Here is a 27790-nt window from a genome sequence, read left to right on the forward strand (position 1 = left end):
AAAAGGCTGATGATCAAAGCTGTGATGAAGTAACCCAAGCATGGCAATCAATAACTTGGAGTGAGAGGAGAATAGAATGTGAGAGACTTGGTTGGGTGGAAACTGACTGACTGCATGCAATTCAGTGAGAGGCTGGGTGCCGTGACTGGGTAGGAGCTAGCTGCTTGTTGATCCTCTGGTACGGATAGCGGAGTGGCCTAGCCAGTCTCCAGACCTGAACCCAATAGAAAATCTTTGGAGGGAGCTGAAAGTCCGTATTGCCCAGCGACAGCCCCAAAACCTGAAGGATCTGGAGAAGGTCTGTATGGAGGAGTGGGCCAAAATCCCTGCTGCAGTGTGTGCAAACCTGGTCAAGAACTACAGGAAACATATGATCTCTGTAATTGCAAACAAAGGTTTCTGTACCAGATATTAAGTTCGGCATTTCTGATGTATCAAATACTTATGTCATGCAATAAAATGCAAATTAATTACTTAAAATCATACAATGTGATTTTCTGGATTTTGTTATAGACTCCGTCTCTCACAGTTGAAGTGTACCTTTGATAAAAATTACAGACACCTACATGCTTTGTAAGTAGGAAACACTGCTGATTTTGCAGGTTATCAAATACTTGTTCTCCCCACTGTATACTCTTACCACAGAGGGATCCTTGTCAATGGCCATTTGCCTTCAGTGAAAAGGACAGGAAAACGGGCTGGGGAAAAAGGAGGAATACACAATGGTACATAAGTTTAGGCCTGTTTATCAAGGGCCATTTTCAAGACGAGACATGTTACATTATATATATACAGTACCCGTCAAAAGTTTGGACACACCTACTCATTCAAGGGTTTTTCTTTATTTTTAGATTGTAAAATAATAGTGAAGACATCAAAACTATGAAATAACACATACGGAACCATGTAGTAACCAAAAAAGGGTTAAACAGAATGCTGGTACTTTAACTGTCACTGAATCTAGGAAAGTCTCAGAACACCTTAGGCCATTCTGGTGCAACTTCATTTCAGAAAGGAAATGCCACGTTTGACCAATTATTAGATAGAATTACAATGCATAGTCTAGGCGTTAGGCTCTAGGCTCTCCTTCAGGGTAGCTCACTGCCAGAGCAAAGCATCATACACAGATGATAAAACAACTACAGGTCAGTACAATATGCTATACCAAATCCCCTGAAGGAAGAAACAGAACCCAGACAGTTGAAGGCTGGAAGGGTAATTGGATATCAGAAAACAGCAAGCAGAAATAGTAAAAGCTAGTTACACTAGTAATGGCAATGGCAGCAAGAAACACCAGTGCATGTGTGCATCAAGGAAGCATGTGTAGAACTGGTCAACTTAGAAATCTACTTTTTCACTTTGACTTTTATATCAAGCGAAAGCAGTTCAAAAGAGAAACCCGAGAGTGGTGGCATCAGCTGATCACATCAGTGGATATTGCACCAATTTGATTCACACTTTACTTACATGCAGTCTATTTAAGAGTAGCCCAGTTCTGTGATAAATGCAGAAGCGGTTTAGAAATGAGACATGCAAATTCATAGAGATTTTTATCATCCAAGCAAGGAAAGGCCATTTCCATTGTTTTTGGTGAGCATTATAGATTTCAGCTGCTCACTGCAGACTGTACTGTTTCTGCTGATGCTTTTGCCTTTGCACTGAAGATACAGTATATTTCACACAAAGTCCTATCAATATGCAGACCAATTTGTTTTCTAACTTAAAGGTGAACTTGTGTGATGTGTCAACTATGGTATTGTATGTTACATTTCAGGTGCATCCAGTTCTGGCTGTAAACATCGGAGTGAAGCAGTTCCTTAAGAACTTAATCTGAAATCACATAGAAATGTTTGTGTCATGCAGGGCATGCCACTACTGGTGTAACAGAAAGAGAAAGACAAATAGCGATCATAGTTAGCTACCCAAAGAAAAACACTTGCATGACCCTGCGAGAGGTGCAAGTAGAATGCCAGCTGAGAAGAATCAAGCTAGCAGCAATAACAATGACATTGGTTTTACAAGGTACCCACTGGGCGCAGAAGTGAATTCAACATATATTACACGTTGGTTTAACATAATTTCATTGAAATGACGTAGAAACAGAGTTGATTCAACCAGTGTGTCCAGCGGGTAGAATCTCATTAAGGGAGAATAATACGGTAATGTAATTGCAGTGGTCAACATTTATTTACAAAACTGGAAGCATTACATGAATGTAGTGTTTTTTTTTGTGTTCAACCAGAAAATTTGACAAACGGCATTGGTCCACTCCATCTAACAATACTACTGGCCTCATGTTGAACTCTAAACCAAGAGCAATCTCTGGAGGGCATTACAATATGTTGACAATCCCATGAATCAACTAGTATAAGTATATTATTATTGAGTGGGCCTTGCACTTTCCACGCAGACCCATACATTATTGATTGTAAACTAATTAAGGACATTTGACAGGGTCCAGATTACAAGGATAATCTATCTATACATTTGAACTAATGAATCCTTGTCATATCAGTCTATAATTACTTCACAGCAGATTGAGTGTCAGTCAATCAACACATACTACAGAGGAAGATTGATGACAAATTATGCATTTTCTACCTTAAAATAAGAGTACAACATTTGAATAACTTCATTAATAGGCATTGAACATTTAAGTGCATTCTGAATATTTGATACAACTATTAATCAATAAGAAATCCATGATTATATTTTTAAAGTCTTTGAAATAGTCCTTATCAAAGCAAAATGATGCAAACTAGCCACCATTTCATACAAAACAGAAAGTGGACAATGAACAAAGATCTGAAGAGGTTGCTACAGCACAAATAAACATAAAACATAGTACAATAGATATACTCAATAAAATAACTGCAACCAAAATAATAAGTAGGTGTCAAGCTTCAAATTGTTCAAACTTCGCCTGCGTGAACGTGTGTATGGATGTGCATGGATGTGCGTGTGTGTGAAGGTGGTATCAAACATCCATTCCAGACACATCCACATTCAAATTAAAGAGTGGGAGGATAAACAAGTTATTGTTTGGTAAAACAGTCAAACTGATCACAGTAACTGAAACAGTCCAGAAGATGCTGCCTTGTAAAACAATGGATGCATTATTAAAAACAGAATAACATTGTGTCAGGTCCCCTGAACAAGAGAAATCCCTATTAGCACACTCTTCAATTCTCTAAAAACAAATGAAAACATATTTATGAATCTCTTAGGAGCTACTTTAAAGGACCCAGTCATAGTTTGTGGAATAAAGCACTTCATGGTAACAAGAATGTAACTACCTACTGTACCACCGGCAATACGCATCATTAATTAAAATAGACTACATAAATCGTGATGTCCTTATAAGGGAGTGGCAAAATCAACTCCTATCAGTGACTGATCTAGCAAGCTTGGTGTCTTTATGTGCTGATATTGTCTGAATGTGGAACATTTCCATTTAATTGAATATTCACAGAAGCTGACACAACATTTAGCCACCCATGTCTGCTCTGATGTCCGATAGAGTAGACTAACCTTACAGTTGAACCATATGGTTGTACATTACATAGGCCCACCCCATAATATGTCAACGTACAAGCCACCAGAGAGTATACCCAGCAGAGTGTGGTAGCAGGCAGGCAGAGCTGTGATCATCAGTATTCAGCAGCATGTAGATGTTAGACTTTAGAGGCTGAGGGAATCCAAGGCAGAGGTCTGATGGGAAAGGAAGGCACATTTCCACATTTCATACTGACCTTATGGGCTCCCAGCCTGAATCTGGCCCACTGGTCTTTTACATCATTTTATTGATTTAAGCTGAGTTTATAACACCATTGAGATAGTAGGTTAGGAAAAATGACCTCAGCGTGGCATTAGGGGGCAAATGGAGCGTTTTGTTGGAGTTCACTGTTCCAAGGATGAGCTGGGATAGTATGTACATACTGGTAAAATGTATGTTTCCAACAAAAGACTGCACAACATAATAATGCACAGAGAAATGTACACTACTGCTCTATTCTGACAAACATGCTGACGGTGCATTGAAATACAGTAGCAGCTTTTGTTTAATGTGTTTGTGAGTGTTTGCTTTTAGCATGCTTATTTATGTTGATGGTAAACAGTTAAAACAGTCAGACAATAAATAAGTAAAATAAAAGACTACTAACATACAAATGAAAAGCATGCATGCATATTCCATTCAGGGATGTCAGAAGGAATGAAGGTCAATACTTAATTATAAACCCTTGACACTTTAAAACCATTTAACCAGCTGAAGTCAGGGTATTTACTTGGCAGAGTGCCAGAGTGTGTATATGTGTGTGTCCTCACATGTCTCCTTCCTCCCATTGGGTGAGAGCTGGTCCCTCCCTGACAAGACCATGGCCTAAACATCAGCAGTCCCACGGTCACATAGTCGATTGTCTTTACGTTGGTCCTATTCCATCCAGCAATCCTATTCCAACGATCCATCACTGAAGAGAGGACTCCCAGAAAATACCCTGTCCCGGTGTACATTTTGTGGTATGGATGGCGAGACGTATGGCCAAGCACAGGACAAGGCAAATTGTCTGTCAAAAAAATCCATAATGCTGATGATCAAATCTGTGATGATGTCACCCAAGTCATGGCAATCAATAACTTGGAGTGAGAGGAGAATAGAATGAGAGACTTGGTTGGGTGAAAACTGACTGAATTGCATGCACTTCGGTGAGAGGCTGGGTGCCGTGACTTGGTAGGAGCTGCTCTGTTTATCCTCTGGTACAGATAGCGGAGTGGGAGTGTGTGATGGTGATGACCAATGTTGGATAGACACTGGCTTAGATAATGGGAGAAAGTATAATACTCTCTTTACCATAAACACAGGGAAAACATACAGCAACATCTAGAAATCATCTAGAAATTGTTTCAATGTGTAAATTAATGATATCGGATTGCTAAAGGAGTTCCTAAAAAACAAAAGAAGATACAAGTCCAAATTGGGTGAAATCCTGCTGGATTCATAGACGGAACCAGGATAGCCATGGCAGACCAGAGAATCACATATTATATGCTTTGGTATGCTGTCCCCTCATTGAAAAGCTAATTGACAGCCGTAAGTCCTTCTGAACCATGGCTTTTATCACTGTTAGAACCTTCTGAAGAGGAATCCTCTTTAAGGGGAAAACCATCACATAAAAAGTCATAGAAATGGCAGCAAAACAAAATCACAGCCGTAAAAATGCCAATACACTGCCCTGCACAATGAATGTCTCTCTGGGCGGCAATCTGTCTGGTAATGAATGAAAAGAGGACCCACATTGGGCTTAGTGTAGCCACACACAGCAACAGTGGAGAGGATTCTATAGACATAGATGGCCCAGCTACATTATGTACAAAGGATGCAGTTTGTCCACAGAGGCACTTCATCTTAGTTCATATCCCAACAGCACTCCACTGGGCCAGCCTGGTCTATGGCTCTCTGGAGAATAAGGCCCGGGAGCTGGACAAGATTACGGCCTGTGATCGCTATTTCAGAGACCCCCTGGATATAATCCTGTAAACCTACAGAACATACACTACACACTCACTAGCACATATACTCTTACCACAGAGGGATCCTTGTCAATGGCCATTTGTCTTCAGTGCAAAGGACAAGAAAACAGGCTGGGGAAAAAGGAAGAATACACAATGGTTCATCAGTTAAGTCCTGTTTATCAAGGGCCATTTTCAAGAGCAGACATGTTACATTTTTATGTATGTATGAATGTATGTATGTATGTATGTATAAAGGTTACTTTGTGGTCGCCCATGCAGACATTAGGGCCCAGTATGTTGTAAACCACACTGCTCTCTCCCTCATCCCTCTGAAATGAAACACATTTTTTTTTAATAGGCCTACAGAAAGTGCCTCCATGGTAAATAAATAAATGAATCAACTAGTCAGTAAGCGTGGATGGCAGAGCGTTGCCAGCTTACTCACCCTGTGGATGATGTCTTGGGCAGTGTGAGACATGAGGATACGGTCGCACCAGGAGGGGCAGCGAGTGTTCATGTACTGGGTGGGTTTAGTGTAGTCTTCACTGTAGGGGTAACTGACAGAGACAGACAACATGGCATCTTCAGGTAGTAGTAATAGTGACAGTAATAGTAACAGGGCTGTCAGGGTTGAGGCTTACCTGGGTGGAAACAGGATTTCTTCCTCGGCAATGACATCTTGAAAGGCTGCAATCTCCTTGTCATATTTCAAAATCTGAGCGATATAGAAGGATTAACAATTACTGGAGGACCCAAAACATGTAGTAATCTGCAAACCATAAACATATGCATAATGTGAAAATTCAATTTCCCGTCAGGAAGTCCAGCATCCAATTGCAGACGGAGGTGTTCAGTCCCTGGCTCCTTCGCTTAGTTATGATTGTTGTCAAGTCAGTGAGCAGTAGATCATGATATTAATATGGGTGGGGTGTAAATGAGTTGATGTGTACAGTAGATAATGTTCTCACCGCTCTGCCGTTGTCCTCTCTGAACACTGCCTGGTGCAGGTAGGCAAACAACTTGGTCTCAATATGGAGAAGAATCTTGAGATTAAGGAATTGGGGATACAGTAAACGTCTGAATCTGAATAACAACAAGGAGGCAGTAGGATGGAAGACGTGGATGGATGGGGAGGCTCACCTTGTGGTCATTGTCCTTTTCCTCACAGATTATTTTCTCCACCTCATTACTGCTGTCCTTCTTCACTGTCTGCACCTCTGCTGAAGTGGACAAGTTCTAGAACACACACAAACACCACACACAAACACACCACACACAGTTAGTTTTTTTTTTTTAAGTCAACAGTCAGCTGACCATTAGTAAGGTTTCCTGATTTTCTGATTCTAATTAAATTCTTGAGGAAGTGTGTCATATAATACCTGGACCAGGCTAAGGGTGTCCAGGCGGAAGTTGAAATCCCCAAACAGGAAGAAGGGGAGTGGAGTGTAGCTGGTCTCTGATATCCTGGAAGGAAATGACACGGGTATGAGTCAAATGTTTAAGCCTATAAATTGAGTCCTCTATTTTAAAATGATTGTAAACGCAGATCTACATACACTTGCAAACCAACTATTTTCTTTATCTAGATTCCCAAGTGGGCTTACAGTATATCTCTCAAGTAGGTGCACTTGAGTTGTTCTTCAAAGCTGAGAATGGGCAGGCTAACCTATTGATGACATATCTGAGGGCCTTCTGGCGGTTGGCTGAGTAGATGGAGGGACTGGCATTACAGGCAATGAGGTTGGAGGCATCATGGAAAAGGTGTACGTTGACTAGGTCCAGACCCCTGCAGAGAGCACACACACACAAAATGAGAATTGGCAGACATATCTATGAAAAAATGAAGCATTGGGAAGATATTTGTCCTCCTATTTGATTTAGAAGCGTGTCTGTGTGTGTGCTGTTCAGTGATGCCAGTTATGAAGAGTTTAGTTATTAGTGAGGGCACTTGAGGTAATGCTAGTCCACAAACAAACACATTAGTCTTCTGTGCCGAGCATTCACTCCTTTTCTGCTGCTGCCACCTGAAAACAATGAATGTGCATCCAACAGGCGGGCTATGTTGACTCACAGGGTGACCTTGTAGCACTCTGCCCATAGACTCCTTTTGTCTAAGAACTGGTGGTAGTGACACAGGAGAGTAAGCAGTAACTATTGTGCAGAGGAAACAGAGGGTGTTTGCTGAGCTTCAGCTTTAACCACTGCATTCATTGAGTAACGGGATGACAGCCGGCTCTCTATCTATTAATGAGCTGTGACAGTAGACAGTAGAGTACGTAGAGTCGAGAAGAGTAGAGCAGTAGGTCAGTAGACTAGAGCAGGGGTTCCCAAACTTTTCGCTTCGTGACCCATCAATTGAGGCTTCTTTTGAGTCGTGACTTACCGTGAGGGTTGAGCGGTGAAAAAACATACACAGACAAAAAATAAAATAATGAATATCATCTTGTTTGAGGAGAAAATTGTGCAGTTTTACAACGACTTTCCTGAAATTCTACACATTTTGCCATGGCTAATGCTGTGTACTTATGCTTAAGCATTAAAACAAAATCAATGGGGGCCTGATTGTCTAGCTTTTATTTTGTTGATGTAAGTTCTCAAAGATTATAGGCTATTATTTTTTAAATACACTGCATTCGGAAAGTATTCAAACCCCTTGACTTTTTCCATATTTTGTTACATTACAGCCTTATTTTAAAATTGATAAAATAGTTGTTTCCCCTCATCATTTACACACAATACCCCATTAAAAAAATTGAAATATCACATTTAAATAAGTATTCAGACCCTTTACTCAGTACTTCGTTGAAGAACATTTCTCAAGTTCTTGGTTGCAGATCCTCTCAAGTTCTGTCAGGTTGGATGGGGAACATCGCTGCACAGCTATTTTCAGGTCTCTCCAGAGATGTTTGATCAGGTTCAAGACCAGGCTCTGGATGGGCCACTCAAGGACATTCAGAACCCTGTCCCGAAGCCACTTCTGTGTTGTCTTGGCTATGTACTTAGGGTTGTTGTCTTGTTGGAAGGTGAACCTTCACCCCAGTCTGAGGTCTTGAGTGCTCTGGAGCATGTTTTCATCAAGGATCTCTCTGTACTTTGCTCCGTTCATCTTTCCCTCAATCCTGACTAGTCTCCCAGTTCCTGCTGCTGAAAAATGCACCATGCTTCACAGGTTTCCTCTGGACGTGACACTTGGCAATCATCAGACTAGAGAATCTTGTATCTCATGGTCTGAGAGCCTTTAGGTGCCCTTTGGCAAACTCCAAGCACACTGTCATATGCCTTTTACTGAGGAGTGGCTTCGGTCTGGCCACTCTACTACAAACGCCTAATTGGTGGAGTGCTGCAGAGATCATTGTCCTTCTGTAAGGTTCTCCCATCTCCAGAGAGGAAATCCCTGACCAAGGCCCTTCTCCCCCAATTGCTCCGTTTGTCCAGGAAGCTAACTATAGGAAGAGTATTGGTGATTCTATACTTATCTCATTTAAGAATGATGGAGGCCACTGTGTTCTTGGGGACCTTCAATGCTGCAGACATTTTTTGGTACCCTTCCCCAGATCTGTGGCTCGACACAATCCTGTCTCTATTGACAATTCCGTCGACCTCTTTGCTTAGTTTTTTCTCTGACATGCATTGTAAAATGTGGGACCTTATATAGACAGTGGTGTGCCTTTACAAATCATGTCCAATCAATTCAATTTACCACAGGTAGACTCCAATCAAGTTGTAGAAACATCTCAAGGATGATCAATGTAAACAGGATGCACCTGAGCTCAATTTCAAGTCTCATAGCAAAGGGTCTGAATACTTATGTACATTTGTTTTTTCTGTTTTTTTATTTGTAATAAATTAGCTAAATTTCTAAAAACCTGTTTTCTCTTTGTCATTATTGGGTATTGTGTGTAGACTGATGAGGATGATTTGATTTAATCCATTTCAGAATAAGGCTGTAATGTAACAAAATGTGGAAAAAGTCAAGGGGTCTGAATATTTTGTGAATGCACTGTATATAGGTCCTTTATCTTTTTTACATACTTTCTATTTGGTTTAAGTCATTTAAGTTCACAAGGAAAGCATTTTTCCATTCTGAACATTATGTAAAAAATGTCATATATATAAATTCTATGCACAAAAAAATGTCAACCCGACCCACCGTTTGGGAACCACTAGACTAGAGTACGTACTGGTTGTGAATGATCCACCGGGTCCTCATGAAGCCCTTCCTAGACCATTTGAACTGCAAAACACATCACAAACAAAAATGTATACAGATGAATGTTTTGTATGTTAAATGTTCACCAAATACTGTACCACCATTTAGCTAACTAATTGGAGGGCCATGCTGGTAATTATTGATTATTCCATACAATTTGTCTCATATCCCTGTCAGATAGACCCCTTTATCCCCTACTCACATATTTGTTCCAACACCTCCTGGGTCACCCTGAACATCCCACCCCACCCCACCCTACACACACTCACATCGGGCCAGAAATTCTTCGGGAATCTTTCTTTCTCCATTGTGGTTACCCCATCCAGGGATCCCACATACTTGTTTTGTCCAGACACTGCTTTAAAATCTTTAACTGTGAAGGGGAAGAGAGGTAGGAAGGGTAAAAGAGTGAGAAAACATGCAAACACCAATCAATAAAGTGATGTTAAGCTGATCACAGCAGCATACGTGACCAGAGGATCTATAATAAGGCCATTAGGCATTGTTTGGTCGCTGTGCACCAATCTGACTGGCGACACAGAACATGGCAGGCCTGGGATTTTTATGGCTTTTCCATAAGCCTTTTCTTAAGATATTTGTCATGCCTAACGTGACTGGACTATGCAACAAGAAAATAACACATCCCATTTTCAATTGAGATTCCCTGATATGTTTAGCCAGAAGAGGTGGCCATCACACTGCAGTGTTTAAAAGATGTTCAGACTTGTTATCAAAATACACAGATAGGAATCTCCAGAGTGACATACCAAATTGCTCTTACCTCCTAAACTGTTTTGTGCCAAACTCTATAATGATACATTTACAAAGGGCCAAGTTTGCACACCAGGACTGATACAGATGTTCTGAAATTATCGCCACGTGCAGGGCCCGAATGGAAGTGATAAATCATAAAGTGATAACAAAATGTCATTCATCTTTTGTTATTCAAAGTCAATAGTGACTTGATATAGATATGATTGTACTGTTCTTACCATTAAAATCATATTGGTAGATGTTTTTCAATGACTTGTGGATGAAGTACATGCTTCCCAGGGCCTGTAAGGACAAGGAATACAATACAAGCTCCTTTAAACAATTGCTGAGAATGTCAGTTTGCTGCAGTGATGATAAAGTATAGAGAATTTATCAAGTTCTCTCATGTTCCAATATTGCATTCTCCCAGAAATACAGTTGAAGTCATCTCTAGACACAACGTGTCTCCTTCCTGAGCGGTATGGCGGCTGCATGGTCTCATTGTGTTTATCCTTTTGTACTATTGTTTGTACAGATGAACATGGTATTTGGAAATTGCTCCCAAGGATGAACCAGACTTATGGAGGTCTACAATTTTTTTTCTGAGGTCTTGGCTGATTTCTTTTGATTTTCCCATGATGTCAAGCAAAGATGCACTGAGTTTGAAGGTAGGCCTTGAAATACATCCACAGGTACACCTCCAATTGACTCAAATGATGTCAGTTAGCCTATCAGAAGCTTCTAAAGAAATGACATCATTTTCTGGAATTTTCCAAGCTGTTTAAAGGCAGTCAACTTGGTGTATGTAAACTTCTGACCCACTGGAATTGTGATATAGTGAAATATAAGTGAAATAATCTGTCTGTAAACAATTGTTGGAAAAATTACTTGTGTCATGCACAAAGTAGATGTCCTAAACGACTTGCCAAAACTATAGTTTGTTAATAACAAGAAATTAGTGGAGTGGTTGTAAACTTCCAACTTCAACTGTACCTTGCACAGACTTCCCTCAAAGTTTGTTTCGGTTTAAAATATCAACGTCATCAATTCTTGCGAAACAGCTTGACTAACTGCAACATGCTCATGCGACATTCTTGGGCATGCTGGTCCGATATAGCACATTTAGGCTTCACTGGAAACCTTCGGTCATAATGACTTAAAGAAACAACTTAGTTTCTGATTCATCAAGGAGTATCATGCAACATGATCTGATTCCATAATATTTACATCATTATCATCTTCAGTAGTTCTAGTCTCCTTTCACACACAGCCACACACCCACCCAGTATCTCAAACTTTCCCTCTTTCAAGCAATTATATTATGCTCAACTCACTCATGTCCACAGAAACACATAGCTTTACTGCAATAACATGTACACAGTACACAATCAAACGTGCACCCACCACACACACACACACTTTAGCACCCAATCATCCCGATGTGACCAATTTTTATGTACTAACTGCCTGCTCTGAATAATCATGCCTTCTGAGTTCAATAAAGACAGAAAATGAAAACAATTGAAAATGTATTAAGCAGTAGGGCTGCCGTGCCGGCTGCGGGCCGAAGAAAAATTTGGCGGCACCCAAAGGGTCTCGGGCGTGATTAGGGTTGCTAAGTGTCGGAAACTTTCCGGTAAATTTCAGGAATTTTCTCGGAAATTTTCCATGGGAAGTTAAGCCTTGGAATTTGGGGAATTTTGCTTAAATTTAACAAAAACGTTTTGTGGGATACACATAAGGCAATTCTAGGTCTTGTGGCATATTTTGGTTAAACTATCCCCAATTCAATGGAATTGAATCATCACATGTGCAGATGATTCTCAAGATCTTGCACACTACTACACTGTGAGCCAAGGACTACATGCTTTCTGTTAAGTTTTGATTACAATATTGGGTGGGGTGAATATATTTTTTGTCAACTAGTAAATAGTAGCCTACAGCAAAGTGTGTTTAAATCATTTCTAAATTGTTAACAATTTCTGCTAGTTAGTTTTTGCTACCATGTGTATTTTAGCTTGATTGAGCCTGCTAACTGAGGAGTGTTAGTTCAACTGTTGCCATGTTTCATTTTAAAACACTTATATTACAAAGGAGTTGTTTAATCTAGCTGCTTAACTATATATCTGCACATGGAATTGGATTTTTTTTTTTTTTTTTTTACAATGTTTTCCCCTAATCTTTACAGGAAAATGCCACGGCACTATCTGATGTGTGGAAACATTTCACTGCAGCTAATGTAGAAGGAAAAGCTGTGTACATTTGCAAATACTGTGCCAAATCATATGTGAAGAATGCAACAAAGATGCAGAATTATCTAGCCAAGTGCATAAAGTTACCTCAGTGCTCAGAACAAGCAACCTCTGACAAAAGTCCCTCTACTTGTATTTGAGGTGAAAATCATGAATCAAACACCTTATCGATAGCATCAGCTCATGATCCTCCTGGAATCAGAAGATTTTTTGGCTCAATGGAGGAACGTAGTCAGAGAAATGCTGATGAATGTCTTGCTCAAGCTGTGTATGCAACTGGTTCACCTCTGATGCTCACAGGAAATGTGTATTGGAAGAGATTTCTGAATGTTCTTTGCCCAGCATACACCCCTTCCAACCAGATATACTTATACCTATTTGCTGGATGCAGAGTTCAACAAAGTTCAAGTGAAGGTCAAGCAAACCATAGAGAAAGCAGACTGTATTGCAATCATCTCTGATTGGTGATCAAATGTTCGTGGGCAAGGAATAATTAACTAAATCATCTGCACCCCTCAACCAGTATTCTACAAGAGCACAGACACAAGGGACAACAGACACACCGGTCTCTACATTGCAGATGAGCTGAAGGCAGTCATGAATGACCTTGGACCACAGAAGGTATTTGCACTGGTAACAGACAATGCAGCGAACATGAAGGCTGCTTGGTCTAAAGTGGAGGAGTCCTACCCTCACATCACACCCATTGGCTGTGCTGCTCATGCATTGAATCTGCTCCTCAAGGACATCATAGCACTGAAAACAATGGACACACTCTACAAGAGAGCCAGGGAAATTGTTAGGTATGCAAAGGGTCATTAAGTTATAGCGGCAATCTACCTCACCAAGCAAAGTGAGAAGAATAAGAGCACCACATTGAAGCTGCCCAGCAACACCCGTTGGGGTGGTGTTGTCATCATGTTTGACAGTCTCCTGGAGGGGAAGGAGTATCTCCAAGAAGTGGTCATATCACAGTCTGCCGATATGGACAGCCTCATCAAGAGGATCCTCCTGGATGTTGTATTTTGGGAGAGGGTGGCAAGCACCCTGAAACCTACAGCAGTAGCCATTGGACGGATTGAGGGAGACAATGCCATCCTGTCTGATGTTCAGACTCCGCTTGCAGATGTAAGAGAAGAAATCCATACTGCCCTGCCCACTTCACTGTTACTCCAAGCAGAGAACTGCAGTTCTGAAACAACAAAAAGCATGAAGACTTCTGCCTGAAGCCAATACACGCCACAGCGTACATGTTGGACCCCAAGTATGCTGGCAAGAGTATCCTGTCTGGTGCAGAGATCAACATGGCCTATGGTGTCATCACTACCGTGTCTCGCCTCCTTGGCCTGGATGAGGGCAAGGTTCTTGGCAGTCTGGCGAAGTACACTTCCAAGCAAGGGCTTTGGGATTGAGATGCAATATGGCAGTCGTGCCAACATTTCTCATCAGCCACCTGGTGGAAGGGACTTTGTGGATCTGAGGCTCTTTCCCCTGATTCCTCCATCATCCTCCAAATCCTACTAACATCAGCCGCCTCAGAGCTCAACTGGTCCTTGTTTGGGAACACACACACAACAAAGCACGCAACAGGCTGACCAATGCAAGGATTGAAAAATTGGTGGCCCTCTGTGCAAATTTGAGGCTTTTTGAGCCTGACAACGAGCCATCCTCAACAAGGTTGGAAAGTGACAGTGAAGATGAGGCCTCAGAGTCTGATGTTCAAGAGGTGGACATTGAGGAAGTCCAGGGAGAAGACATGGAAGCCTGAGAGGAAGACAACCAAAGCTTTAGTTTCTAGACTATCATTTTACAGATGTATTTTGAAAACACTTTTGGGAGATGCGATGGATCATTGGAGATCATTCAATATTCCCTTTTTGTTTTGTTCAGGGAAATCATCCCGTGTGAATAGTCAACTCATTTCATTAAAGTCCAATTCGTAACTAAATTGTTTTGTTTTATTTATATTGGAAGGATTCAATAATTTGCAATTATGTCTACTTATGATGAGGTAAAAGGTTTATGTTTCTGTCTCCATATGATATGGTAAATATATCCAATGCAAAAAAATCGTATTAATATTAATTTGCATATATTTCCCATATATTCCCACAGAAAGTTTCCACCTCTAAATATTCCCCAAAACGTGCAACCCTAGGTGTGACGGGCCGCTCTATACCCCTCCGGCATGAGAGATCGCTCCCTGAAGATACCATTCATCTTCACAGCCAGAGCGATCCTCATTTAATGGGATGGAGCTGTCCCTATTACGACCAGTCAGGGTGACCAACGATTAGGGACAGACCTGTCCAAGTTGGAGAAGGAGGGGACGGGGGTTAGAGGAGGTTCGGACTAAAGTGACGGTTTTGCAAGTTAAATCTAACATCGGCTGACTTCAGCTGAATCGCTAACCTGAGTTATAGCAGTTATTAAATCAAATCGAATGCATTGGTTTGAAAGAAAACATGGTAGGCAGGTTTGTGTGTTTACCAACTAATAAACATTGTCTAATGTCTATATAGTGATATTATCAATAGCAATTACATTTTGGGGGGATATTCTTAAAACTGTAAAACAATTGTATGACTGTAGAAGTCTGCTGTGCCTTTTTTTTTTAAAACACACACAGAAAGGTTCTCCTCCACATACTCTGCCAAGGACCCATCTTCATCAATCAGGTTTGTGCACAGTTTAATAAAAAACGATTGACTTACAAGTGATTTTTTTATCAAAACACCATTTATACAGGCAATGCATGCATGACTGCCCCCCTCCTCACAGCCCCTCTGAACATAGACCCCCCCTCCCTCTGACCAGGGAGCTGCTGATCCACAGCCGAGGGGAAACAAATTGAAAATCAATGCTGGTGGCACAGGCGAAATGAGAATGTGGCATTGGGGGCTGCAGCCCTCTTAGGGCAGGTGGGGGGGGCACAGACAACCAAGCACAGGGGAAACATAGTCCCAGATGTCCGCCACTCCCCTCAGCCCTTATTTATTGTTTACAAATGGGCTGGGATCAATAGTTTTAATCTAGAGTTACATTTATTGACTTTGGCCTGTCTCCCCGCACCTGGACATTGACTTTCCCCTCCACTTCACACACCTCCGAGTGTAGACAGATCCATTGACCCCACTGTCATGGCTCCAGTGTTGGGGTCTAGCTTGGGTGGGTTTAATCCTGTGAAACTCTGCACATGATGGGGATGGACCCTCCCAAGATTGGATTTAAGCAACAACTAGACCTGTGTGTTGTGTTGACCAGCCCATTTATGAACCAGGCTCGATATGACATGGCTCATTTAGAACTAAGGTGGCTCAGAACAAGCAACACTGGAAACAGTCTTTATTCCAGGTACAGAGGCCATTAGAGGGGAGGCTGAAGATGGAGCTGGTCTGGACAGGTGTGGAGATTGAGACACTGTCCAGGACCCAGACAGCCTCCTGACAACTCTATAATGATAGTTTAGCGCTGCACAGACACACAGCCGTATATATTGTAGTCACATAAAGAGAGAGTTGGGGGGCCAGAGGATAGATGAGGATATAAGACTAGCGGAGAGCCAAGAGCAAGTGTATAAACCAGCCTTTAAACACATCACCTCTGTCCGTACTCATACTTTATAACTTTCAGAGTGTACTGTACATTATACTCTCTGAGATACCCCTCACACATTGTCATGTTGTAATTAACTACATGGGAGGATACAAGTGTCCTTTCACAGGTGAAACAAACTCAGCACGTAACCTAAAGTCTTGCCCTGTGACATTCACACTGAGGTCAAACTAATATCACCCTAGTTCCAACGGTCAAATATACTATGATCTCCTAAGTCAATGATACATCTGAACTGTCCAGTGGGTTAGGGTCCACCATGCACTTCATTCATGTTGTAGGAGTTTGGTCCTCCTTTGTACTGTACTATTGAGAAAAGTGTGTCACAACATGGATACATGCACTTTGTCAGGCCAAAATGTTTGCTACCCTGTCTTTGTGATGAAACAATAATTTAAAGCCTCACCCTATGGTCATGTTAAACACATTGTATTGGGTATACTTAAATGTCATATTATTTCAATAAAACCAAAAAGCATTAGACCATAACTTGTACAGAATGGATGTCCTCCTGAACATAGCATTTTGCATTGGAAAGCAGAACATGTAAATGTATCATGTGTATGTACAGTACCATGTATGTGTAATGTTCTATTATGCTATATTTACCAAAGAATCCCTGTTTCTCAGTCTAAAAATACCCAACATAGCATTGATGAGAAGCCCTGGCCATCAATAAAGCTCTAGTGTGGAGCAGGGCCCCACCTTGTGGTCACAGAGATATATTGCTGTCTAAAAAAAAGTGGGGTCTGCGGAGGTACTGCAGGATCCATGGCCAGATCTCAAAATATTAATGCACTTATAAATGTTCTCTCTGATGCCAATTGCGGGAGCTTTAATATTTCCTAAGGCCCGAAACTTGATTAGTTCAATCATGCACTGCGGAAATCATAGTAAAACTGCAAGAAATTATACTTTTAATCGCACTCTAAAGTAGGAGTTCTGATATTATGAGGGGGTCCCTGATGAATTTGCTATCATAAAAGGGGTCGCCTATGCAAAAAAGTTTGTGAATCCCTGCTGTAGGCGATACACTAGGTATTCTAAAGGCAAAGACACCAATGATAACCCTCGTAAGGGCTTTCACAACATGTTATTGCTTTACCTAAGCCTCCTGTACATCAACATCCACTATATCGATGTTATTGACTGAGCTAGTGTAACCAGACATGGTGGTTATAGAGTCTTTCAATTCAACTTCTGTCAGTTGACCAGTGCAGTCCTGTAGTACTCACCGTGAAGCTGTCCACGTTCTTAAAGTGGTTGTCCACATAGATGCAGACCCTGTCAAAGTCCCTCATCTCCTCACTGGATTCAATGTTCCTAAAGCCCAGAAGAGGATCAACTGAACAACTGAAAGCCTGAAACACTGAAGTAACTGTCTCTAACACTGTACACTTGTATTTGGACCCTCTCTTATATAGATAATGGCAGTTGATGTCCTGAGGTTATGATAACATTATACAGTCTTTGACACAGATTTCATGACCACAGCTAAAAACCCTTCTACCACATTACCTGCCAGATGAATCATGAAGTTATACTGTATCTGTTGGTCATAAAACTGTAAGGAGTCTGGGCAGCATTTGTGGATACTTTTGAAAGTGTCCCATTGAGAGTTTGGCACAGTGATGTCTTACCAGAAGAAGTTCTCCGCATGGCCCATATTGACCATGTAGTCCTTGCCTCCAACCTCCTGGAAGTGCAGGGCGATGAAGCGTGGTTTGTGACTCTGGACAGTCTGTGACAAGACATAGACATCAGGCAAGCCATTAAACTACCACAACCATGTGCCATAATGGTGGTCAAATGTGCGGCATCCTACTGAATTCTAATGTCAAGCAAATGTTATTTCTTAAGATGACATACAACTTTGGAATTTGACTATGCGTAATGTGTTGGCTAAATAGTGGAATGTGTCTTCTTCACCTCTTTGGGAACGGAGACAGTATCTAATCGATTTATAAGTCCGCCATCCAGGAGGGTTCATGGTTCAGTCTCAACATGAGAGGATGGCTTAAGGTGTTTGCATGTCAACAGTAAAAATGTGATAATCCATAGTGGACACCTGAGAGGGATCCCAAACTCACCCCAAATAATTCTCGAAGCCAGTCACTCTCAATCTCACCCACCTGTGGGTTGAAGAAAGAAAAAAAAAATCAGTTCACACATGGTTTCTACCAAAAATAATAACCGAACAGTTGAGATATTGAAAACAAAGGGCATAAACAGAATGGTTTAAATGAGATCCTAGGGTGCTATCTTGTCAACCCAGGTTTACCAATCAACCCTGCCAGGCACCTTTCCTATACACTGACCAAAGGCCATGTTTAATTATATATTAGCACTTGACAGTGGAAGATCTAAAACATGCATGAGGTAGGCAGGCGAATAAGCACAACATAACAGTCTTGTCAAATGTTTTGTTGGGATATACAGTAAGATTTACACAGATAAACACCCACACACCAACAGGTACAATTATATGTTAAACGCTTAACCTATGCAATTAAAAAACAAATGTCCCTCTGGAACGGTTGTAATATGTTTATTACATAAGTGGCATAAAGAATCAGACTCTAAACTGTAACATTATTAGCAAGCCTGCCTGTTGATGTATACACTGTAACAATGTGAGATTGAATTAACATGTATCCTTCCATTTTGTTTAATGTCTGTTCTTCATCTAAATATTTCCAGGGAACCTCTGTGAGCTACTAAGTATCCAGAGTACAGTGTGTGTTTGTGTTTCCCCCAGTGCCCGGCCAGAATACAGACTGTGCTGTATTCTCCAGGGCCAGCCGGATGCAGGCCAATCTGCCAGAGCTGTAGCAACACAGCAGTGACTTTGCATAGTGCATTTGCATGGCCAAATGACTGCTGCTGCCCACCATGCCCGGCTGCCCAGGCACCATGGCCTGACGGGAGAGCAGCTCATCCATAATACAGGTGTCTGACTGAAGAAACCCAACTGCATGTGTCCTGTACCGTCTTTTCCCAATTAATCTTATCCATAAAAAAGCATGATTAGGCCTAAAACAGATGCTGAGATGCCATTTTATTTGCAAAGGTTTTTATTGAAGGGCTTAGTGTCTGAAATATTGAATTACAGTGCCATTCCTTTCAGTTTCTTAGGGTGCAAGCAGACAAAGTTGCGTGAAAGTTGCTTTGGGTAACTCCATCCTAAGGCACCCTTGTAAGTCCATCTGAAGTCCTTTCCAAGCAAGAGAAAGTGTTTGCCAAAGAAAGTGAAACTTAGCAACCTGCTGTTTCCTTATGCTGATCCAAACCACATGGCAACCCAAATTAATTTACACAATGCTCTTTAAAAAGGTAGAGAACACCAAGATAAATATGTCGATCTAACATTGATGACTATTATTGGTAATTATATTATTTCCATTGCTATTGTTACGTTCCCAAACAAGAAGAAAAATGTTGCTCAAACATAAAGTGGGAACTAACAAAAAGTAACTGAACAACAACCAAAACAAAAGAGCAGGGGTTTTAGGCGGGGTTCTGAAAGACACTCATGGGGGTGTCCACTGAAAGTTGACTAGCCACAACAACTGGAACCTAAAAGACACCAACCATGAACAAATCTGCAAAATGTATGTTTTTCTAGAACTGAAATAGGGAGCGCCAACTAAAGGTGTTGACCCTCCACATCTCTCAAGACAACCGGAGCACCGGCCAGCCACTCTTAAATAGCACCTGGTCCAGCACAGGTGAGTCACCTTCCCACTAACGACATGGCACAGGTATAACACATGCGTACTAAAGAGGTGACAACAATCGGTGCCCCCTACAGTACGTGCCAAAGTCCAACCTCAAAAAATACATGGAAAAACCAAAGCCTGTAACAATTTGGACCTTAACTTTATACTGCACCACAGGTGATGTTTGTTGCCAGGGGTAATGTGGGCATGTTTAATAGCACAAGTCTGGAACTGAGACTGAAACATTTCATACAGTGCATTCGGAAAGTATTCAGACCCCTTGACTTTTCCACAATTTCTTATGTTACAGCCTTATTCCCTCATCAAATTACACACAATACCCCACAACGACAGAGCAAAAACTGTTGATTTCTTCAAAATAAAAAACGTAAATATCACATTTACATAAGTATTCAGACCCTTTTCTCAGTACTTTGTTGAAACACCAGAGACTTGTCCTGAAGCCACTCCAGCGTTGTCTTGGCTGTGTGCTTAGGGTCATTGTCCTGTAGGAAGGTGAACCTTCACCCCAGTCTGAGGTCCTGAGCGCTCTGGAGCAGGGTTTCATCAAGGATCTCTGTAGTTTTCTCCATTAATCTTTCCCTCGACTGACTGGTCTCCCAGTCCCTGCCACTGAAAAACATCCCCACAGCATGATGCTGCCACCACCATTCATCACTGTAGGGATGATCCCAGGATTCCTCCAGACGTGACTTGGCATTCAGGCCAAAGAGTTCAATCTTGGTTTCATCAGACCAGAGAATCACCTCCCTGACCCAGGCCCTTCTCCCCTGATTGCTTAGTGCCTACACACAATCCTGTCTCGGAGCTCTACTCACAATTCCTTCGACCTCATGGCTTTTTTCTTAGACATGCACTGTCAATTGTGGGACCTTATATAGACAGGTGTGTGACTTTCCAAATCATTTCCAATCAATTGAATTTACCAAAGGTGGACTCCAATCAAGTTGTAGAAACATCTCAAGGATGAACAACGGAAACAGGTTCCACCTGAGCTCAATTTTGAGTCTCAAAGCAAAGGGTCTGAATAGTTATGTAAATAAGGTATCTGCTTTTTATTTTTTAATACATTTGATACAATTTCTAAAAAACTATTTTCACTTTGTCATTATGGGGTATTGTGTGTAGATTGATGAGTAAACATGAATTTCATCAATTTTAGAATAAGGTTGTAATGTAACAAAATGTGGAACAACTCTGTTCCATCATAACCTCTAAAGAAAAGTAGGCCTAACATTTCTAAACCTAGAGGTGATTTGCACTGTTCTCTCCTTGACAAGTAAATTTCCTTAAATTTAATGGCCTGGTGACCTTTTTGTGACCTCAGCATTCAACACCATAGTACCCTCCAAGCCCATCATTAAGCTGGAGGCCCTGGGTCTGAACCCCGCCCTGTGCAATTGGGTTCTGGACTTCCTGACGGGCCATCCCCCAGGTGGTAAAGGTAGGAAATAACACCTTCAGTTCGCTGATCCTCAACACTGGGGCCCCATAAGGGTGCATACTCAGACCCCTCCTGTACTCCCCGTTCACCCATGACTGCGTGGCCAAGGACACCTCCAACTCAATCATCAAGTTTGCAGACGACACAACAGTAGTAGGCTTGATTACCAACAATGATGATACAGCTTACAGGAAGGAGGTGAGGGCTCTGGGAGTGTGGTGCCAGAAAAATAACCGCTCACTCAACTTCAACAAAACAAAGGAGATGATCGTGGACTTCAGGAAACAGCAGAGGGAGCATCCCCCATCCACAAGACAGCAGTGGAGTAGGTGGAAAGTTTTAAGTTCCTTGGCGTACACATCACTGACAAACTGAAATGGTCCACCAACACAGACAGTGTGGTGAAGAAAGCTGAAGAAATTTGGATTGTCATCTAAAACCCTCACTAACTTTTACAGATACACAATTGAGAGCATTCTGTTGGGCTGTACCACTGCCTGGTACGCAACTTTACCGCCCACAAGAAGGTGGTGCGGTCTGCACAACGCAAACTACCTGCCTTCCAGGACTCCTAAACCACCCGATGTCACAGGAAGGCCAAAAAGATCCTCAGGGACAACAACCACTCGAGCCACTGCCTGTTCACCCCGCTATCATCCAGAAGGAGAGGTCAGTACAGGTGCATCAAAGCTGGGACAGAGACTGAAAAACAGCTTCTATCTCAAGGCCATTAGACTGTTAAATAGCCATCACTAGCACAGAGAGGCTGCAGCCTATATGCACAGACTTGAAATCATTGGCCACTTTAATAAATGGAACACCAGTCACTTCAATAATGTTTACATATTTTGCATTACTCATCACATATGTACAGTTGAATTCTGAAGTTTACATACACCTTAGCCAAATACATTTAAACTCAGTTTTTCACAGTTCCTGATATTTAATCCTAGTAGAAATTCCCTGTCTTAAGTCAGTTAGGATCACCAATTTATTTTAAGAATGTCAAATGTCAGAATAATAGCAGAGAGAATGATATATTTCAGATTTTATTTCTTTCATCACATTCCTAGTGGGTCAGAAGTTTACTTACACTCAATTAGCATTTGGTAGCATTGCCTTTAAATTGATTAACTTGGGTCAAACGTTTTGGTAGCCTTCCAAAAGCTTCCCACAATAAGTTGGGTGAATTTTGGCCCCTTCCTCCTGACAGAGCTGGTGTAACTGAGTCAGGTTTGTAGGCTGCCTCAAGCCATTTTGCCACAACTTTGGAAGAATGCTTTGGGTCATTGTCCATTTGGAAGACCCATTTGCGACCAAGCTTTAACTTCCTGGCTGACGTCTTGAGATGTTGCTTCAATATATCCACATAATTTTCCTTCCTCATGATGCCATCTATTTTGTGAAGTGCACCATCCTCCTGCAGCAAAGCACCCCCATAACATGATGCTGCCACCCCCGTGCTTCACAGTTGGGATGGTGTTCTTCGGCTTGCAAGCCTCCCCCTTTTTCCTCCAAACATAACGATGGTCATTATGGCCAAACAGTTCTATTTTTGTTTCATCAGACCAGAGGACAATTCTCCAAAAAGTACGATCTTTGTCCCCATGTGCAGTTGCAAACCATAGTCTGGCTTTTTTATGGCGGTTTTGGAGCAGTGGCTTCTTCCTTGCTGAGCGGCCTTTCAGGTTATGCCGATATTGGACTCGTTTTACTGTGGATATAGATACGTTTGTACCCGTTTCCTCCAGCATCTTCACAATGTCCTTTGCTGTTGTTCTGGGATTGATTTGCACTTTTCGCACCAAAGCACGTTCATCTCTAGGAGACACACCACGTCTCCTTCCTGAGCGGTATGGCGGCTGCGTGGTCTCATGGTGTTTATCCTTTTGTACTATTGTTTGTACAGATGAAAGTGGTACATTCAGGCATTTGGAAATTGCTCCCAAGGATGAACCAGACTGGTGGAGGTCTACGATTTGTTTTCTGAGGTATTGGCTGATTTCTTTTGATTTTCCCATGATGTCAAGCAAAGAGGCACTGAGTTTGAAGGCAGGCCTTGAAATACATCCACAGGTACACCTCCAATTGACTCAAATTATATCAATTAGCCTATCAGAAGCTTCTAAAGCCATGACATCATTTTCTGACATTTTCCAAGCTGTTTAAAAGGCACAGTCAACTTAGTGTATGTAAACTTCTGACTCACTGGAATTGTGATACAGTGAATTATAAGTGAAATAATCTGTCAGAAAAAATTGTTGGAAAAATGACTTGTGTCATGCACAAAGTAGATGTCCTAACCGACTTGCCAAAACTATAGTTTGTTAACAAGACATTTGTGGAGTGGTTGAAAAACTAGTTTTAATGACTCCAACCTAAGTGTATGTAAACTTCAGACTTAAACTGTATATACTGTATTCTATACTATTCTACTGTATATTGGTCTATGTCACTCTGACATTGCTGGTCTATATATTTATATATTCTTAATTCAATTCCTTACTTAGATGTGTGTGTATTGGGTATATGTTGTGAAGTTGTTAGACATTACTTGTTAGATATTGCTGCACTGTCATAACTAGAAGCACAAGCATTTCGCTACACCCACAATAACATCTGACCAATAAAATTAGATTTGATTTTATCTTGAAGTATAGCCTTTTAATAAAAAACCTGGATTTCCATCTTTCTTGTGTAAATATGCCTACAAGATTACTAGTTTCTGGTGAGACTAAAGGCCATAAAATGTGAGGCATAACCTTTTCTCCATGTTCGGAAGGGTTTGTTTAAACGTATTAGGCGGCCATATAAGAAAATCATGAAGAAACCCCTGGGAAGATAATCATCTGTTTACAGATCTCTTGAACCCACAATGGGATCTGACATGTTTTCAACTGGGCCAGATAGGGCAACCGGAAACATGGTCCTGAGCCAAATTTCCATTGGTGTAACCCCCCTCCCCCTCAGTCACAATGACAGCTAAGCCCCGATTTCCCAGACACCACAGTACAAAACTAATGCACTGGTGTTTGCATTTCTCATCACATCACAACCACTTAAAGTAGGTCTACTCATATGTTATTGATTTCGTCCTGTTATTACCACATACACAAATTACTATATCAAGGCAACCGTCTCCATGATCTCAACTCACAATACTTGCCTCTTCAAATATTTGACCAGATTTCATGGAAAATGGCAATTAGTTAAAAGAAAACAAGCTGACTTGTATTTTGTGCCAACGTTTCAGCCTCACAGCCAGACAAGGACTTCCTCGGAATGAAATGAAATAAGTAAATGCACAATGTTGTCTAGGGCCATGAGGTAATTGCTTTAGGTAGCCAGCAGATCCAACAAGCCTTCCTGTGTAGATTAACACACCATGGAGCAGGCGCGAGATGTAGCTCGGAAAACGTATCCCAATCCAGGGATGACAAATGCATTCCAAAATGCCTGCTGTGGCTTCTGCTACCTAGCATGAGGACCAAAAGGCCAGTTTCCTGGAAAAACTACCAGTTGTTTAATCTTCAACTGGAATCATGGGACAATTCTGAGTACAACGCATTTCTGATCCATGGATTGAGGTACATTTTCCAAGCCATATCTTGTGCTGGCTCTGCTGTAATTTAATCTACACTGGAACCCTGTCCGACCATGTAAACAAGCGGGCCAGCCCCAGGACTGAGTTTGGGAAACCCTGCTTTAGGCTACTGTGCATAATGTGAGTTTTTATTGTGCAGCCTATTTAAAATTACACCCAAATATGGACAATTCCATGCTGACCATGAGCATGGCCTATTTCAGTCATCATGTGTAAAATACTTATGTAGCAAGGCCTACTGTGGTACCAGCATTGTATTGATATATGTTGTTAACCCGTAGTAACTAATAACAGGTGTTAGGCCCACAGTATTGAAACAATATAGGCATACACATCAAATTGCCAACAATGTAGCCTAGGCTACAAATTATGTCAAATCACTTGTTTCTGCAGTAGCCGAGCGGGAGCTCAGTGAATGATAAAAAGTTGCGCACTGCACTTTCGCGGCAATAACTTCAAACGTGTTGTTGATGCACGCCATCAATTTCCTGTTTGATTTGAACTGGGACCCGTTGTTGCTTGATAGGTAGATAGATTCTCTCCGCGAATCTGTCAATATGATGTGAGAACACGCACGCGCATCAAAAATCATGCCGCAACAGCTCACGATAAATACGGGGTGAGTATAACTATAGACAGAGGACTTTCAGTTGTATAGGCCCATCGAAGTGAAAACAATGTGTCGTCAGAAGCCACAATAACATTAAACAATTTACTTCAAAGTTTGAGAAGAAAGCATTTAGGCTACAGAAATCATGGTTGTCATGATTACATTTAATAGTCTAAAGAAGTAGCTTAATGTAAAAAAATAATAATAATATTTTATAGGGTCTATAATAATCTAATTAAATATTGGATTGCGTGCCCGATGCCAGCCTGTGGGAGTTGAACTGGTCTCTATCTATTCGAATGTAGTTAACTACAATGTTACAGGTAGTAAGTAGAGTTTGGTCTTGCAACGGTTCTGGTGTTCTCTGGCAGGTGTAGTAACTGCTTACATAGGAATCTCGCTGTTCCACTTGGACATTTTGAATCACCATTCAACGTGACTTAAAATAGGATATCGTTAGGTGAAATGGTGTTAATACTTACATTGTCGAATAATGACCCAACATTTGCGGTGACAAGTAGAACGTCAGTGTACGTTTCCATGATTACGATCGAATTCCAGAAATAGTCTGCAGGAAGAACTCTTGTACACGCGATGGTAAAATGTTGTACGTGTGTTAGCTACAAACAGTTTACTGATTATGGTGGTGTATTGTATAGGTCGCTAGAATCTGCCTTTAAGGAGTCGGTTGTATAATTAATTAATCCTGATCATTTATTTCTGCTCTTCTCTTGCCCGCTTTTTGTTGATGGCTGGTGTCGTTCGCTGTCTTGATTCTGTATCCTTGGGAAGGAGTTATCTCCCATGTGTGCTAAGAAATGGCAGAGCAGGCAGGAAAGGATTTGTATATCTCTTCATGATAACTGGACTAGGTTCTTAACCGATTTAAACCTGGAACGGTGCATGTGCTGCTTGCGCCAGAACAGTTCGTCCTGCCCCGCGCGACCAGAGCTTGTTGTCAATGTTGTGTCATGAACTCCGGAGCTCCTCCCACGGCGCTCAGTTTCTTTTATACTGGTATTTATATTTGACAAATAAGCCTACCTTTTACTATGAAAAACCACAGACGCCTAATCCAGACCTAAAAACATCCAAACACCGAAATATATAGGCTAGTAGCGTTTATATACAAGCTATGGCTAGTGTAGCCAACTAGATGTTATACCTTCTAATTATAGCCCACGTCTGTGACTTGTCTGAGACTGGGCGGAATGATTATGAATGGTTGGGCCTGCCAAATACCAGATATTAGGCTACTTCACAAATAATAAAACAAACTACATTTAAAAAAATAAAAAAAAAAAAACACGTAGCCTATTCATTTATAGAGATTGTGTATCATGTTCAATCTGTTATTGTCAGTGGGCTGGCAACAGTTTGCTCTACGCAAAATGTTCAAAGACCACAAGATAAAAGACCAAGCACAGTTCTGATTAACTACTCCATCAAGCTCTGACACTGCTGTTGTAAAACATAACTGGTTGACTCATTTGGAAACAAAAGAGCAGAGCTGTGTGATTTAATTGGATTGACCCCATCTCACCATCCTTTATTCCTAACCTGCACCATTTGGATGTGTGCCCACCACTGTCTGTCACCATGCTTGACAAGATAGAAATATGTTTGTTTTACACTTATGCTATGATCTTTGAGCAGACACTACATTGACAGTGCTGCACTAGAACATCCACATTTTTAGTGATACACTGATATTGTGAAGATCATAATTCTGACTCCACATTCAGATTTTCACTGACCTCACAGCCTACTCTGTTACTTGATAACAGGACAAACTACAGACCACTTATTATGGTGAGCGGTTGAACAATCAGGTCAGACCTTATTTTATAGTAAAGATGCAATTTAACTGTAAAAATGTAATACCTTTCAATGACACAGTCATGATGTTTTCACTTGTGTCAAACAAATTACTTCAAACAGTAAATCTTCACACATTCATCCAAAATAATTCCAGCATCTCACCAGAGAAAGCATCTGAGCGAGCGAAACAGCAAACTTCTGTCTCATTACATATATGTAGCCAATGTATC

The 27790-nt window shown here is 41.2% G+C and overlaps 1 protein-coding gene across 2 annotated transcripts; it reads right to left on the bottom strand.

The window, feature by feature from the left end:
- Nucleotides 1-2163: 2163 nt before the first annotated feature.
- On the bottom strand, nucleotides 2164-26928 carry LOC139410914 (inositol polyphosphate-5-phosphatase A-like). Of its 2 annotated transcripts, none has more exons than XM_071156575.1 (16): nucleotides 26222-26928; nucleotides 18432-18473; nucleotides 17982-18082; nucleotides 17577-17664; nucleotides 10714-10777; nucleotides 9991-10094; nucleotides 9693-9745; nucleotides 7178-7297; nucleotides 6891-6975; nucleotides 6652-6747; nucleotides 6480-6554; nucleotides 6153-6226; nucleotides 5957-6068; nucleotides 5772-5840; nucleotides 5583-5640; nucleotides 2164-4809 (listed from the first exon to the last, which is right to left on the bottom strand). In XM_071156575.1, exons 1-15 carry the CDS (start codon nucleotides 26279-26281, stop codon nucleotides 5599-5601), a joined length of 1185 nt encoding a protein of 394 aa, XP_071012676.1. In that variant the 5' UTR covers nucleotides 26282-26928; the 3' UTR covers nucleotides 2164-4809; nucleotides 5583-5598. The 2 variants fall into 2 exon arrangements, with proteins under 2 accessions (XP_071012676.1, XP_071012675.1); XM_071156574.1 differs by having other exon boundaries at nucleotides 2164-4813.
- Nucleotides 26929-27790: the final 862 nt, after the last annotated feature.

The sequence above is a fragment of the Oncorhynchus clarkii genome, chromosome 6 (assembly GCF_045791955.1).
Source record: "Oncorhynchus clarkii lewisi isolate Uvic-CL-2024 chromosome 6, UVic_Ocla_1.0, whole genome shotgun sequence".
Classification (NCBI taxonomy): domain Eukaryota; kingdom Metazoa; phylum Chordata; class Actinopteri; order Salmoniformes; family Salmonidae; genus Oncorhynchus; species Oncorhynchus clarkii.